This window comes from Megalobrama amblycephala, linkage group LG8, assembly GCF_018812025.1.
Source record: "Megalobrama amblycephala isolate DHTTF-2021 linkage group LG8, ASM1881202v1, whole genome shotgun sequence".
Taxonomy (NCBI): Eukaryota; Metazoa; Chordata; class Actinopteri; order Cypriniformes; family Xenocyprididae; genus Megalobrama; species Megalobrama amblycephala.
The window spans coordinates 6,081,394-6,095,607 of record NC_063051.1 but is presented as its reverse complement, the minus strand read 5'-3'; the positions used below and the strand labels follow the sequence as shown (position 1 = coordinate 6,095,607).

The 14,214-nt window shown below is 38.7% G+C and overlaps 1 protein-coding gene across 7 annotated transcripts; it reads right to left on the bottom strand.

Moving 5' to 3' along the window:
* Window positions 1–163: 163 nt before the first annotated feature.
* Window positions 164–14,052, bottom strand: pbrm1l (polybromo 1, like). Of its 7 annotated transcripts, none has more exons than XM_048198913.1 (30): window positions 13,900–14,052; window positions 12,971–13,119; window positions 12,766–12,863; window positions 11,770–11,917; window positions 11,443–11,595; window positions 11,216–11,332; window positions 10,758–10,826; window positions 10,456–10,554; window positions 10,282–10,367; window positions 10,110–10,201; window positions 9,725–9,932; window positions 9,487–9,628; window positions 9,302–9,384; window positions 8,898–9,177; window positions 8,017–8,122; window positions 7,235–7,898; window positions 6,430–6,641; window positions 6,101–6,295; window positions 5,819–5,976; window positions 5,413–5,655; window positions 5,184–5,329; window positions 4,906–5,063; window positions 4,173–4,356; window positions 3,806–4,013; window positions 3,480–3,678; window positions 2,874–3,053; window positions 2,271–2,435; window positions 1,618–1,685; window positions 1,322–1,526; window positions 164–979 (listed from the first exon to the last, which is right to left on the bottom strand). In XM_048198913.1, exons 2-30 carry the CDS (start codon window positions 13,106–13,108, stop codon window positions 816–818), a joined length of 4,968 nt encoding a protein of 1,655 aa, XP_048054870.1. In that variant the 5' UTR covers window positions 13,109–13,119; window positions 13,900–14,052; the 3' UTR covers window positions 164–815. The 7 variants fall into 7 exon arrangements, 6 of the variants coding, with proteins under 6 accessions (XP_048054870.1, XP_048054871.1, XP_048054869.1 ...); XM_048198914.1 differs by lacking the exon at window positions 13,900–14,052 and adding an exon at window positions 13,690–13,891; XM_048198912.1 differs by lacking the exon at window positions 13,900–14,052 and adding an exon at window positions 13,468–13,678.
* Between the last annotated feature and the right edge of the window lie 162 nt (window positions 14,053–14,214).

Below are 14,214 nucleotides of genomic sequence, written 5' to 3'. Positions count from 1 at the left end.
GTTTAAATAAATATTCAGCTATTTAATTATTTGCATTTAAAAAATAAATTCTGCATCTGCCGAGTTAGATATGTGGTTTGGTGAGGCGGGCCTCGTCTTAGTGGTGGTGGGTGGAGGGGCTGGTAACTCAATCTTCTCACAAACATGTTCTGGACACGCTATATACACTTTATCCTTTTTGAAATTCTGTTTATTGGTGAAATTAACCCAATTTTGTCATTTTTAATGCAACCGTGTTCAATAAGCAACGCAGTACCAAGCATTTATCACAGGCTTTTTCATATGTACACAATGAAAAAAAATAACAAATTACATTATCGTTAAAATAAAGAGGAACTCAGCTTATTTTACCTCTGTATAAAAAAGAAAATAGATTTATAAAACGCTACTGTGATTTCTTACAACTTTTGCCCATTTGAAGCCTTTGTATAGAGTGGTCACAGCCAGAGAACTTTGTGAGGACTGGTGATGCCATTGTTTGAGGTGATGTATTCAGCAATATAAAAACATCATAAACTCAACCAAAATTCATCTAAAGTAACAGTCAAAGCGACACATTTCAAATCCATCTCAGTAGTTATTAATTGCATCATGAGTGACTTCATTCCAGTGCGTCATACGTACCTAAAGAGATGGCTAAAACCTTTATTTCACACACACACATATGCACACAACTAAGAGATATAATTATTGCTGAAGCATTTCTGACAGTACATAATACTTTATCACATCTTGAGTCGTGATAGGAAAGATTTGGTAGGAGAAAAGTCTTGCATAAATTAGAGTCCTGAGAGTTGGGGGTAAAACATAAGCATTTAAAGGTTGTACGCCTGTCGGATGTTGAGCGTGTCTTTCATCATCAGGTCTCGGAGTCTCCACAATGCGTCGGCCATCGTGGTGTGAGCACCCTTGCTTTTCAGCCAGTGAGTAGGGAGACGGCTCTCCTGTTCTCTGGTGAGCCGACAGTCTTTTCTTTGTGCTAAAATAATGATAATCAGAAAGAATCATTCAAATATGTGTTTGGCTGTAACATCACAAAACACATTTACAAAAGACTTACAGCCAAATTAAGTATAACAGTCAAAGAAAACGATCATTTAAATGACTGAATGGTTTTGGTGCCAGACACCAATATTATAGAGGGAAAATGCTACAAAAGTTTGGTATAGGGAAAAGGATTTAACAATGAAAATTCTTTTGCAAGACAAAATATAGAATACCAAAAAAAAAAAAGCAGTAAAACAATAATACTGCAAAATATTTCAATTTCAAAAAAAAAAAAAAAAAAAAACAAGTCTTGAATTTCTCTCCAAAATTTTACCCTTAAGGCTCTGGTCCCACTTGCTAATGGTGGAGGATTCAGCACTGAGGCCCTCAATGTACTTCAGATAAGCCTCCGAATGGAGAAGACGCTGGGGTTTTGGAGGTGGGGCGACAAACATAGGCGGGGTTGGATGCTGCTGGCCTGGTTGACCTTGACCTGGATATGGTGGTGGAGCTTGTTGCCCTGGCCCATATCCACCCATCTGAGAGGACAAAGAGAGAAGTAAAGACAAAGATTACAAACTGCATTTGCTTTAGTGTCCCTAGTCAAAGCTGCATGAGTATGTTCTTCACCTGCATGCCATAATGGTTTCCAGGACCAGGACTTCCAGCCATGCCGTTCATTCCTGGGCCCATCATTCCTGAGAAGGAAACAGTGTTTAATATAGAAACACTGAATGATTCCATGTAAGTTTACATTTTAACATAAATAAGGTTTCATATAATGTGCACTGATTGATTTAATTATATTGTAAATTAGTAATATATAAATAAATATTGTTTTTATTAGTTACATTTTCCCCAAACAAATGGTGTTTGCATAGAACAAAGATTCAGAGAGTCAGTCAGTGGAGAAATAGAGGTGACAAATCTTGTGTAAAAATTAAATTAAGAAAATGTGAGGTGAGACATTGAGAAAAAAACATTAGCATGTTAGTGGTGTTGTGTGAATATTCCCACCTTATGAATTAGATATAACTAAAATTAGATCATGCAGAAATACAGATATTATCTAGTGATACAAAGCATTTGAAACAATGTACAAAAAATCAGCTCCGTTTCAAAACCAAATAAGCTGCTTTGCTGTCTAGGCAGCTCACTAGTTTTTGGAACAAAGCCATGAGTTCAAACCAAGAAAAACCCAGATTTCCAATTTGTTCAATTTGGATTGGAGCTTGTCAGAAGATCTTCAGGTGGGATTTCTGATTAATCGGGGTGCTTCTTACCCGGATGGGGCATACCAGGGTACCCGGCCATGCCTGGTAGAAGGAAGTGCTGGGAAGGCAGCTGGGGCACCCCCATGGGATGAGGTGGTGTGCCACCCATGCCCATCATGCCCTCAGAAGGACCCTGCATAGGCATGTAGGGTGGGCCATAATTTCCCATCATGCCTTGGGTGAGGAGGAGATAGCACAAAAGATCCATGCATTGATGACATGCAACCAACTAAAAAAATCATGCAACTACAAAATAATCATATCAATGTGTGAAGCTTTACAAGTGTGAATATTTAAATGTGGTTAATTCAGGCACGTAAAAAGAGCTCTACATGTTTACTGGTTAAGTAAAAAGGTTGTCATGCAAAAAGAAAAAAGAATGTGGCAATATTCAAAAACACAAGACCAGGCAAAAAAATGCAAGTTTGCATACAAACAAAAGACATTTAATAAAATGAACTGAATCAGCACTAAAGGGGCACATTGTTGGTATGGGGAAGATAGTGATCTGATTGACGAGTTGAGGTATTAGATGGTTCAAATGGATTGTTGGAGGGTGCCCGGACGCTGCATCTGTCTCTTTCAGCAAGGGTGGGGGAGATTTGGCGTTACCTGGCACAGGTGGCATGGCCTGGTTTAGCATCCCCAAAGCGCTTGGGGGAGGTACCACCCCCATCATTGTGCCGACTGGGGTACCTGCTCTTGGGGAAGCCTGCTGCTGCTGCTGCTGCTGATGTTGCTGCTGAAGGACCCTCTCCCGTTCCTGCTGCTCTACCAGTTTAGCTGCCCGTTCTGGAAAAAACATGAATTACGGATTCGTCGGTATGCGTAATGTTGATGCTTTAGAGAAACAGATGCCATATAGATATAGTCAGGAAAATATCATTCATTGTGTATGGTTTAGCATAGAAGAAAACAAAAACACCCTGAGTTACCATAGCTACTCATTCATTTATATGGGGAAAATGAAATGTCCAACTGCTTGCTATTTTTAAGAAAGAAAAATAATCGTATCATTTAAAATCTGCAAAGAAATATCCGATGCGGACACAATCAAATGCATCTTCATTTTATGACTGAATTGGTTACATTCATTGCAATGTCTTTTAAAATGTGTTTTGCTTTATTTGAGTATGAATGGATGTTTATCTTAATAGAAACTAGTAACTATGGTAACAACGGACTAGAGCAATCTCTCAAAAACTGTTGAGGACGTACCTTCATATTCCACCTTCTTAGAAGCTTCCAGGTTCCTCCATTCTGTGCCCACCAGTCGGCTCAGCTCGCCAAAGGAGAAATCAGGGTGACGAGCCTTTATTATAGACCTAACTTCACTGCTAAACAAGATGTAGCCACTCATGTTGATCTTACGCTTGGCTCCTTCCTTTTTGGACATACCCTTTATCTTTGGCGTGGACTGTGCATAGCAAACATAGTAAAATACCTTGGTTAAGGCAATTTGGTAAAAACATTTAAATACTCGGAAAACGATTAATATCATCAAACTGGACTGCAATGGCTGATTTCTAGGGAGTATGGAGCACCTGTGGTGGTGTATAAGGCATATCCATGTCACTTGTTGTGGATGCCTGACTGGGTGGCATTGAGGGCGTCGCTGCTGCTTCATCGTCATCTTCATCCAGGTCATCCATATCATCATCCAGATCCTCCATGTCTGCAAACTTAGCCTCTAGCTCTTCAATCTTCTTATCCAGCAGAGGCGATGGCACCTTCTGAGGCACGATGGGTTTCCTGAAAATGAATTTAAAGCAACAGTTAGTGGCTAAACCCAATTAATGATTTTTACCAACAGCAAAAAGACATACTAAAGAACTCTTGAATAGCCTTTTAATATTCTATAAACGTGTGCAATACTTCCCACTAAAAGAAGGATAGAAAAGTAAAATGCACCTAAAGTAGAAGATCTCATCATCAACCACTTTGGCTGAGAGGGAGAAGCGTTTAAGTGCTTTAAACTTTTTCATCTGCTTTTCACTCTCAATGTAGCGACTCTCAAACAGGAGCACATCTTCCTCTGGACACTCAGTTGGCCTGCAGGACAGGAAGTCCTTAAAAGAAGAGACCACACATTTCCCTGAGAAAAAAAGACAAAGATTTAAAACTTGGCCAATAGTGTGTTTTTCAAATAGATAAGTTTCAGAGAAAAGGTAGGGAACAGAGGAATTAAAATTAAAATGTTCAAGCATTTAATCAGCTGTATAAATCCTGTGTGTGGGCAAGCACAGTCTTATAAGTTTCAACATGATAAATTTGCTACTGGAACTGCTATAATTTATTTCCCTTGGCTACTTTTTGTTCTTTTCTCAAGTCAAGCAATCCCACACTGCTTCAATTATGCGTTTAGAGTTCTGAGGTGGCTAGTCTTACGCCATAAAATCACTGAAGACATCCACAAGAAGTAGGTCTTAATTGTATTTCCAGTGTCTTTGTGAAATGAAAAGTCTCTCAGTATGATAATGATCCCAGAGGCACCAGCATGTGACAAGAATGGTTGGCAAAATTTCTTTATCACAGCTTGAACACCCACAGTTTGGTGGGCTATGTGTTGTGGACGGACAGCAATCTGATATAAAACTAGGATTTCATTATAATTACATTGAATTGATTCACTCAGTGCCCATACCCAAGATGCAGGTCATAGGACAGGTCTCCTCCAGGTTGCTGAGGAACACCTCACGTTTGTAGAACATCTTTGTTGGCTCATGTTCTGTTTCCTCAGGGTGGATGAAGATGGGTCCAAAGAAGAATGCTGCTCCATCCCGCAGCCACATCTTCTCGATCCTGTCCATATCAACCATAACAACTCAATCTATTGCCGTAGACTTATTTTACTGTCAAAGCTTTCTGGTTAATGAGTACTTTCATAAGTTATTTGGGTAAAATAAGCATGATTTTGCCCACCTGCCAACTCGTGGTCGCACCAGCCCATGGGAACGTATGTAGACACAGTCGCCCACTTTAAGCCACATGTCATTGTAGCGAAGCTGTTCAAAGTACTGGTAACCTGGCTCCCCATTGGCCACTTCAACTGGAACATCTTCTCGCTCCTGCAGAGAGAATTTGTTCAAAAAAATGTTACATGCTAAATTAAAATTAAATAAGAACTGTACTCAAAATCAATCCTTCATACCTTCTCAACGAAGCCACCACTCTCTCCATCAGGAAGATCAGCCACTTTGTCCTTTGCACTGACAAACATGGAGGCAACTCTGACTACAGGTAAAGGAACCTCCCGAGAGACTAGTTTGACAGAGTTTGGCGGCATTGACCATATCTTGATCTTCTTAAAGGTTTTGGTCCTGGCAGTGTAGCGTGATTCACAGACATAGACGTCTTCAGGTTTAAAGCCTTCTGGTTGCAACTTAAAATACTCCTTAAAAAAAAAAAAAAAAAAATCCCACATTTAAGAGACTTAAATGCAACATACTTCAAGAGCTTGTGAGCCTCATGTGGCTGTATTTTGTGAATCTCTTGGTCATATAAACTTATTATTAATCTATCTAAAACATATTATGAATGTGCCTCATGTTACTCACCTTGACAAATAACACAACACATTTCCCCAAGATCTTGCTGAAAGGCACACGGCTGTAATAGTCGCTCTTGAATACCTCCTTTTCCAGGAACTTACGAGTGGCCAGATGAAAAGTTTCTCCTGGACGATAAAACCAACATCCATACATCCACTGCTCACCTGCAGAAAACAAACACATCCAATGGTTAATGCAAAAAAAAAAAAAAAAAACTTTGAACAGAAGTTGACAGCAAATAGAGATGATACATTAGCAGCAATAAAGAAAAAGTGAGGATGTGCACACCAGCTTCATCCTTCCAGAGTTTCTCAATGCAGACAATGTGGGGCTGCAAATTCGCTTCTGAAGGCTGAACATATACACAGTCTCCCACGCTGTAGGTGTTGTTCTCAAAACTGCAGTCCTGGCTGTATGAGCTTTGAGGACCTGACGGCCACTGGCTTCCTCCAGGACCCTCTACTTTGTCCTCCTCTGGAAGAGCTAAAAATTATAAAAGCAAAGTACACATTACTACACTTCTATATTAGAGAGTCATTTTTAGCAGCAAGACTTTAAAAGGTATCCTAGGGTGTTACATGCATAACTTTAAAAATGCTAGGAGCAATTTTGGAAACCTTTTTTGTCTTCTTCCCGTTTCAGCCGGTCTTCCTCAATTTCTTGGGGCAGTTTTTCTCGCTTCTCTTGATCTATGTCCGCATGCAGATGTTTGGATGTGTAGCTCAGTGCTGGGGTAAGCAAGATTTCGCCATTCTTGCATAGCTCGTCACGGATCTTCACAAAGAAATACTGCAACTCCACAGAATCCTCAAAGATCTCAGAATCGGTCCTGAAAACAATGAATTCTCAGATTACCTTCTCTAAAGTTCTATTCATGTGGACTCCATTCTATTCAAGTGAATGGAGCTTAAAAGGAACTATTGATGAAGATTTTCTCATCATGTACTCAATCTCATGTCATTCCAAACATGATTATCTTTTTTCCATGGATCATGAACAGAGTAATTTTGCAGAAAGTCCAGGCAACCGTTTTCCACATAATGAAATTTTGAAAATGAATGAAAATGCACCATAAACATCCCATAAAGAGGGTCTGATATGACTTACTACTGAATTGGAGTGATGGAGTGATGTTTAAGAAAGATAAGACAGAAAGGAAGACTTTTACCAAATGCAAAGCTAGCAATCGCATAGATTCAAAAACTCGGCAGATAGCACACAAGACATACGGAGCCTTTTGATACTTTCATGGTGTTTTTGGTCATTTTTAAAGCCTAATCCCATTAATTTTAAAGAAAGTGGCATGTTTTGAATTCTACAGAAAGAAAGACATTCATACAGTTCGGGACTGAATGAATCAGGACAGAATTATTTCTTTATTGAAGACGAGAAAAGCTAATTTTCACACTCTTCACTGCTTACCGGTTAAGACGTCTTGCTTTCTCCAGCACCTCAAACACATGCTCCTGAAACACGTCCAGTCTCCGGTAGCGCCCGCGATCCACATTATTACGAATAATGTCTAAATTGAGGGGCGGGTCCTCCGGGTTAGCAGGGTCGATGGCGGGCACTTCCGCCAAAGAGTCACTATAGCAACGGCCCTCATCATCCTGGTGCCCCATCATTGAAACGAAGAGGTTACGGATGAGCTCACGCACGAGAGAGGCAACCGACAAACCACCCAGTCCAACTTCATCTCCATCCTCTTCATCTTCAATCCGTCGACGGGCTTCCAGAAAGGCTCGATGGAGCAGCAGCGCATCACGGTATATTAGAGACTCAGGCTCATTGTAAGTGCAGGCGTTGTTGAACATAAGGATGAAATCTTCTGCCAATGAGTCGACATCTTGGTAGCGCCCCTGTACCATGTAGCTGCGTATACGCTCCATGTCAATGGGACGCTTAATGGCAGCATAATAGTCAGGCAGCTCAGAACGTGATGGCAGACGCAAGAAAACAGTGCTGAGACGTCGGCCACGATTGTCTGTGAAATTGCGCACGGCTTCGTAGAGATCAGTAAGCTTCTGCTGGAGTGGTGTGGTCTGGGTACGAGCTTTTTTAGGGGAGGCTGCAACTCCACTACGGCCTGTAAAAAAGAGAGGCATTTAGTAAAAAAATAAATGTAAAAAAAAAAAAAAAGTTAAATCTAAAATGTGTGTCTCCATTAATGTATTTGCATTAAAGTGTCCAATTTTTTCACATACGAAGCTTGAGTTTAGGAGAGCCAACGTCATCTTCCTCTGGGGGAGGGCCAAGCTCTTTCTGTTTATCCTTAACAATCTTCTCCAAGATATTTGCATCATTATAAACCTGCGGGTAAAAAAAATAAATAATGACAAAGATAAACTTTAAATTATTAGGTCTTTTAGATTTTAGGACTACATTTGGGTTTAAACCCACATGAGTAAATAATGACACAATATTATTTTTTGGATCAACTCTTCCTTTAACACCTGCACCCTTAATATTGTTCTGCCATACAAATGATTGGAGTAGTTATGATTTTTTAGTTTTTAAAGAAGTCTCTTCTGCTCACCAATGCTGCATTTATTTGATCAAAAATACGGTAAAAAACAGTAATATTGTGAAATTTTATTAGAATCTCAAATAACTCTTTTATTTTAAAATGTAATTTATTCCTGTGATGTCAAAGCTCAATTTTCAGCATCATTACGCCAGTCTTAAATGTCACATGATCCTTCAGAAATAAACCTAATATGCTGATTTGCTGCTCAAGAAACATTTCTTATTATTATCATTGTTGAAATAAGTTATGCTGCTGAATATTTAGAATATTGGAAAACTGTGATATACTTTGTTCAGATTTTTCTGATGAATAGAAAGTTCAAAAGAACAGCAATGTGAAAAGCATTACACAAATAAATGTGAATTTAATTGATTTAAAATAGTTTTTTTGTAACACTAAAAATGTCTTTACTGTCACTTTTGATCAAATGAATGCATTGTTGTTGTATAAAAGTATTAATTTCTTTCATAAAAAAAAAATCATACTGACCCCAAACTTTAGATTGGTAGTGTATTTAAACTGAAAAGCATTTAGTTTAAGTAAAGTCATAATGCCCACCTGAGATCCCTCCTCATTATAGTGGCGGGCATTGCGAAACATAAGCTTCATGTCATCCATAAGTGCATCCTCATTATTATAACGCTCAGTGCGGATATTGTTCTCGATGGTACGCAGGTCCATTGGATCTTGGATGATCTGGTAGTAGTCTGGGTAGTCCTTCTTAGAGGGCTTCACCATGAAGAGTTCACAGAGGCGCCGTCCGGTGCCTGGCTCACGTGCCTCAGTCACTGCAGAATACAGAGTCTTCATTCGGTTTTTCTTGGTGTTCTTCTTGTGGCTGTCAGGACCAGATTATGGCAGCAAAAAGAAAATAATGTTAAAAGGACTTTTCATTACTGATTGCAAGTCATATTGATGAAAATACAATTGATGTACATTTTTTTTTTTTTTTTTTAAATCACCTTTTCCTTTTACTACTTCCTACATCAGAATTTGCAGTAGAAACATCTCCTTCATCGTCATCTCGATTCTCTCTTTTCTTTTGCTAGAACATAAATTCAACCCAAAGAATTAATCCTCATTTTCTCATTCCTCAGTTAGCTCATTAGGTTATGGAACAGAACTGTAGTTATCAAAGCAGACTGACCTGAATTATTTGCTGTAACCTCTGAGCACGTTTGTATATGGTGGAGTTGGGCATGTTGTAGCGTTTAGCATTCTCAAACATTAGGGTAAGGTCAGCCTCAATCTGCTCGACTCCATCATAATCTCCATTCTTCATTTTATCCCTATAAGAAATGTAAAACATGGAAAGTGTGTGTAAACTTTACTTTTTTAACCTTTAAGATTCAAATAAACAGATATACCATGTGTGTTATCCACACCTGATCTGTTGTAGGGAGATGGGGTTTTTGATCTGATGGTAGTAGTCTGGGTATTCCCTTCTCACAGGCAGTTGGAGGAACGGTTCAGCAAGAAGCTGCCCCTGAACACTTCGTGCTCCTCGCACTGACTGATACAACTGGAGGATTGGGTCACTTGCACTCAGACCACAGTCAGCCTCCGTTTCTCCAGTGTCAAAACGGACAGTGCCTGAGACAGAGTATAAGAACAGACAAAGGTACTTCAAAGAACAATCCTTCAAGATATATTCAGTTGCGGACCTTGCCAATGTATTTTTGCATAAGTAGAGTTGGCAGGTTGTCTCAGATAGATTGCAATAAGGTAATCTTAGAAAATGGACTTCAAAGGGAAAATACGGATACGTACCTGTGAGAATGGAGTCTTCATCACTTTCAGATCCAGCCTGAAGAGCCATAGTGATGGCAGACAGGCGGTCACCCTGAGCAGACCTCCGGTTTCTAGCAAAACACATGCAAAATGTGTTAGAGACTAAAAAAATGCTTCTTCAGAACAACCAGTTTACAAAAATAGGACATACCTAATACGGAGGCTGGATTTAGTGGGTTCAGCCTGTTCAATCTCTGTCTTTCTCTGGGAAAATACCTTCTTAATTGTGTTTGCATCCTTTAGAAAGATAAAAATGAGACTGTTATATAAAAATGAGCTCAATGAATGTGATGGATAGAAAACAAGGGTACACAAGAACACAAACCTTGAAAACCTGTGAGCCTGGCTCATTGTAGGTTTTGGCATTTTTCGTCAAAAGATCAATGTCCTTGGCCATGGCACTGATGGATTTGTAGTGTCCCGCCTACAACAGAATAAAACATTACCATTATAAAGATACCAAAATGTTAGAATATTAATTTACTGCATATTATTACATACAATTATGACAGATATATTACATAAACAGTCTCTGACAGTAATGTCACGATTGAAATTATTATAATTTGCACCACTGCACATTTCCATTGCTAAAGAGCACTAATATGCTTTCAAAGCCTCACATACCTGTATCCTCTGAGCCACAGTGCGCAGATCTATTGGTTCTTTTATTACAGCATAGTAGTCTGGATAATGCTGGAAAGGAAGGAATGGGCAAAAGAAGAAATTAATCAATGAAAGTAAACTACACTTAACGTAAAAGGATAGACTTAACGGGATAGTTTACCCAAAAATGAAATTTGTCATCATTTCAGGAATGTCTGTAACTAAGCAGATCTTGTCCCCCATTGACTACCATAGTAGGGAAAAAAAATACTATGGTAGTCAATGGGAGTTACAAACATTCTTCCAATTTTTTTTCTTTTGTGTTTAGCAGAACAAAGAAATTCTTACAGGTTTGGAACAACTCGGGGCTGGGGTGAGTAAATGATGACAACATTTTTGGGTAAACTATCCCATTAAGTCAGTTTTGATTAAAGTTAAAAACTAGTCTGGCATGATTGTTGCACAAACTTGGGTCTTACCAATTTGGAGGGAAGTTTTTGGAAGAGCTCACTAACAAGCCTCCCTGAGGAATCGGTGCATGACACAATGGCCTCCAAGAGTTGCTCCAGTATGGCTTTTAGATAGCTTGGTGGTCTCTGTTGAGCAAAGACGTATAAAGGTGAAAGAAATGATATCAGTCTAGATGTGCACAGAAATAAAACTACTAAACATCCACAAACAGGAAAAATCTGTCAATTTCCTTTACCTCCTCCTCCATGGAAGAACTTGGGTTGTCCACATCTTCCCCTTCCTCATCATCATCGACATCCTCTCCTTCCCCTCCCTGTAGCAGTTCGTTCTTGGTGGACAGGAAGACATTCAAAAGCCTACAGGCAGCTCTGTACTCTGCACTGTCAGCCTGTTGTAAGAGACCCACAGGTATGTTAGCAGTTAACGGTGGCTGTGATGCTGAACGCTTTTACACGAGGAATGCATCCACGGCTAATCAGCAGTCTAAAACAACGGACAGAGTGCGCTGATTCATGTGTCAGAAAATTGTTGAATGTACTTAAATATGCAAATGAAAACACACCTGATAGTAAGCTTTGGCATTATTAATAAGCAGGTGAAAGTCAGCTGAGAACTGCTCTACATCCTGGTATTCTTCTGCCCTGAGCTTCTGTTGTATCTTCATCATGTCTATGGGCTGGCTTACTATTTCATAATAGTCAGGCTGATTCCTAAAACAAGAAAAAGAGGAAGAGAGGTTGAGGCGCAAGTTAGAGTATATTGCATGCATTAAACTCAGTACGGTTTATTCATTACATTGTAAAATTCATTTTAAAAACAATTAAACAGAATGAACGCCTTCACAAAATGATTTTTCAAGTATTATTTTGTAAGATGGACAAGTTGGTCCAGTGTTATTTTAGTATCAATGAGATACTTTATTTGTTTTTTAATATTTTAAAATTAGTTTTTATTTTTATATTTTGTTTTAATTTTAATTTTAAAGTTTTAGCAATTTAATTTTGTTTTGTCATACTTTATTAGCGTTTTTAATATCTCTATAGTTTTACATTTTTACTTCAGTTTAAGTTCTTTTATTACATCAAGTTAAACTGAAGGTAAATGAGAAATATAATTAAAAATTTTATTTCAGCTATAGGGTTAGTTCACCCAAAAATGAAAATTGTCCCATGATTTACTCACACTCAAGCAACCCTAGGTGTATATGACCATCTTCTTTCAGACAAGCACAATCGGAGATATATTTAAAAATATACTGGCTCTTCCAAGCTTTATAATGGTAGTGAATGGGGGCTGAGATTTTGAAGCCCAAAAAATTACTTACTAAGGACAATTACTTACTGGTATAATTTTTGGGAGAACTATCCCTTTAAATTTTATTTCATTTCAAGTTACGAACATGTTTTTTTTTTTTTTGAAGGGGATCAGACAGTGAAGTAAAAGCAGCTATCAACTGCCAGCATTCAGTTTTATGACTTACTCCAATTTTAAAAAAATGTAGGTGTGTCCAGACATTTGACTGGCAGAGTACATTCAAAGACAAGGAATATACTTGTACCTCCTCTTTGGTACACGAACAAAGAGCTCGCAGATCTGTCTGCCTTGGTCGTCTTTGTAATCTCTGACAGTGTTGTACAATTCATGGCACACAGCAATCTGAAGATGAAACAAAGTCAAAGTCAAAAAACTGACAAGATCGGCGTTGTGATCTAAACTGTGTGCCAAAGCAAATAGTTTGAATATACTAAACCCCATGCACTCACTTGATCAACAGAAGGTGCAGTGGAAGAAGCTCTCCTCCTCTTCCATCCACTGACTGGGGTGGATGAGGTGGCATCATCAAAGTCTCCTCCGCTGGCACTGCTGGAGGGAGAGGTGGCTCGTCTTCTCTTGGAGCCCATTGAAACGGTACCTGTTGATGACCCAAACATCCTTTTAGACACAGGGCTTCCACCACTTTTATGAATATACATCCCTGATAGAGATCTTCAAAAAAAAAAAAAATCATTTTATGGAGATGATTTCCATTTGTATGCCAGTCAGCAATCCTTAGTATCTATACATTTACATGATTATACTTTTTAGTGAACACCAGTAAGATCAAAAACGTCCTGACATTTGAATGTGACAACCGTGAATTGCTCAAAGAGAATGTAATACTTTAGAGTAAACATAATTAGGAAATCTTTTCAAGATTTTAAAGATGGTATTATATGCCACTACATTACTAACATAATTAACTGAAGATTTTGTAGCTCACCATATATCATTTTCCCATACAAAATGTTGTTTACAATATCTATACGAGCTACTAGTCCTAAACAAACTACAGTTGACCTGCTTAAGGGAGGACAAAGGAAGGTATGGGTGTTAACTAATCACCCATATATGCGTTCTTTTATACCAGCTTTAAGTCAGACTATAACGGAAGCTCTTATGCTTTGAGCTATATGCATCTACAGTGTTGTGTGGAATAGCATACTTAGCCGCGTGCTAATCTTCCGGTAAACAATCCCTAAACGCCAACAGCCAATCGACGCTCCGTGTTTCAGTCAAACAAAAGAGCGGTCTCGCGGTGTGCTCTCCTACTCACTCACTTCTCAGAAAAGCGCACTTCTGTTTCTTATATTAATCTTGCGGAGGTTAATAAAGGTATTCGGGAACAAAAGGCTTTAGGAATACACTGACATACCCGTATTAAAATCGCAACTTTATTGGCGCAGTTAGAAATTATCCTTCAGTAGCAACAGAGCTGCAACTGTTAGCCAGCAAGTAGGATAGCTAACAAAGTCCCGCCTCCTTCGTCATACGAAACCGGAAGTGATTTTAAGAAGCCCCTCCTCACTTCCGAAAATGTGGAATATACTTTAAATGTTCTCTTCTACTCTCTAAAATAAAATAAAAAATAGCATTCGAGATAAAATTAGCATCTGCAACAGATTTAATGTTTTATTTTCGCTTATTATTTTATTCAGTATGTATTCTTTTTTATTTATTATTTTTTCCA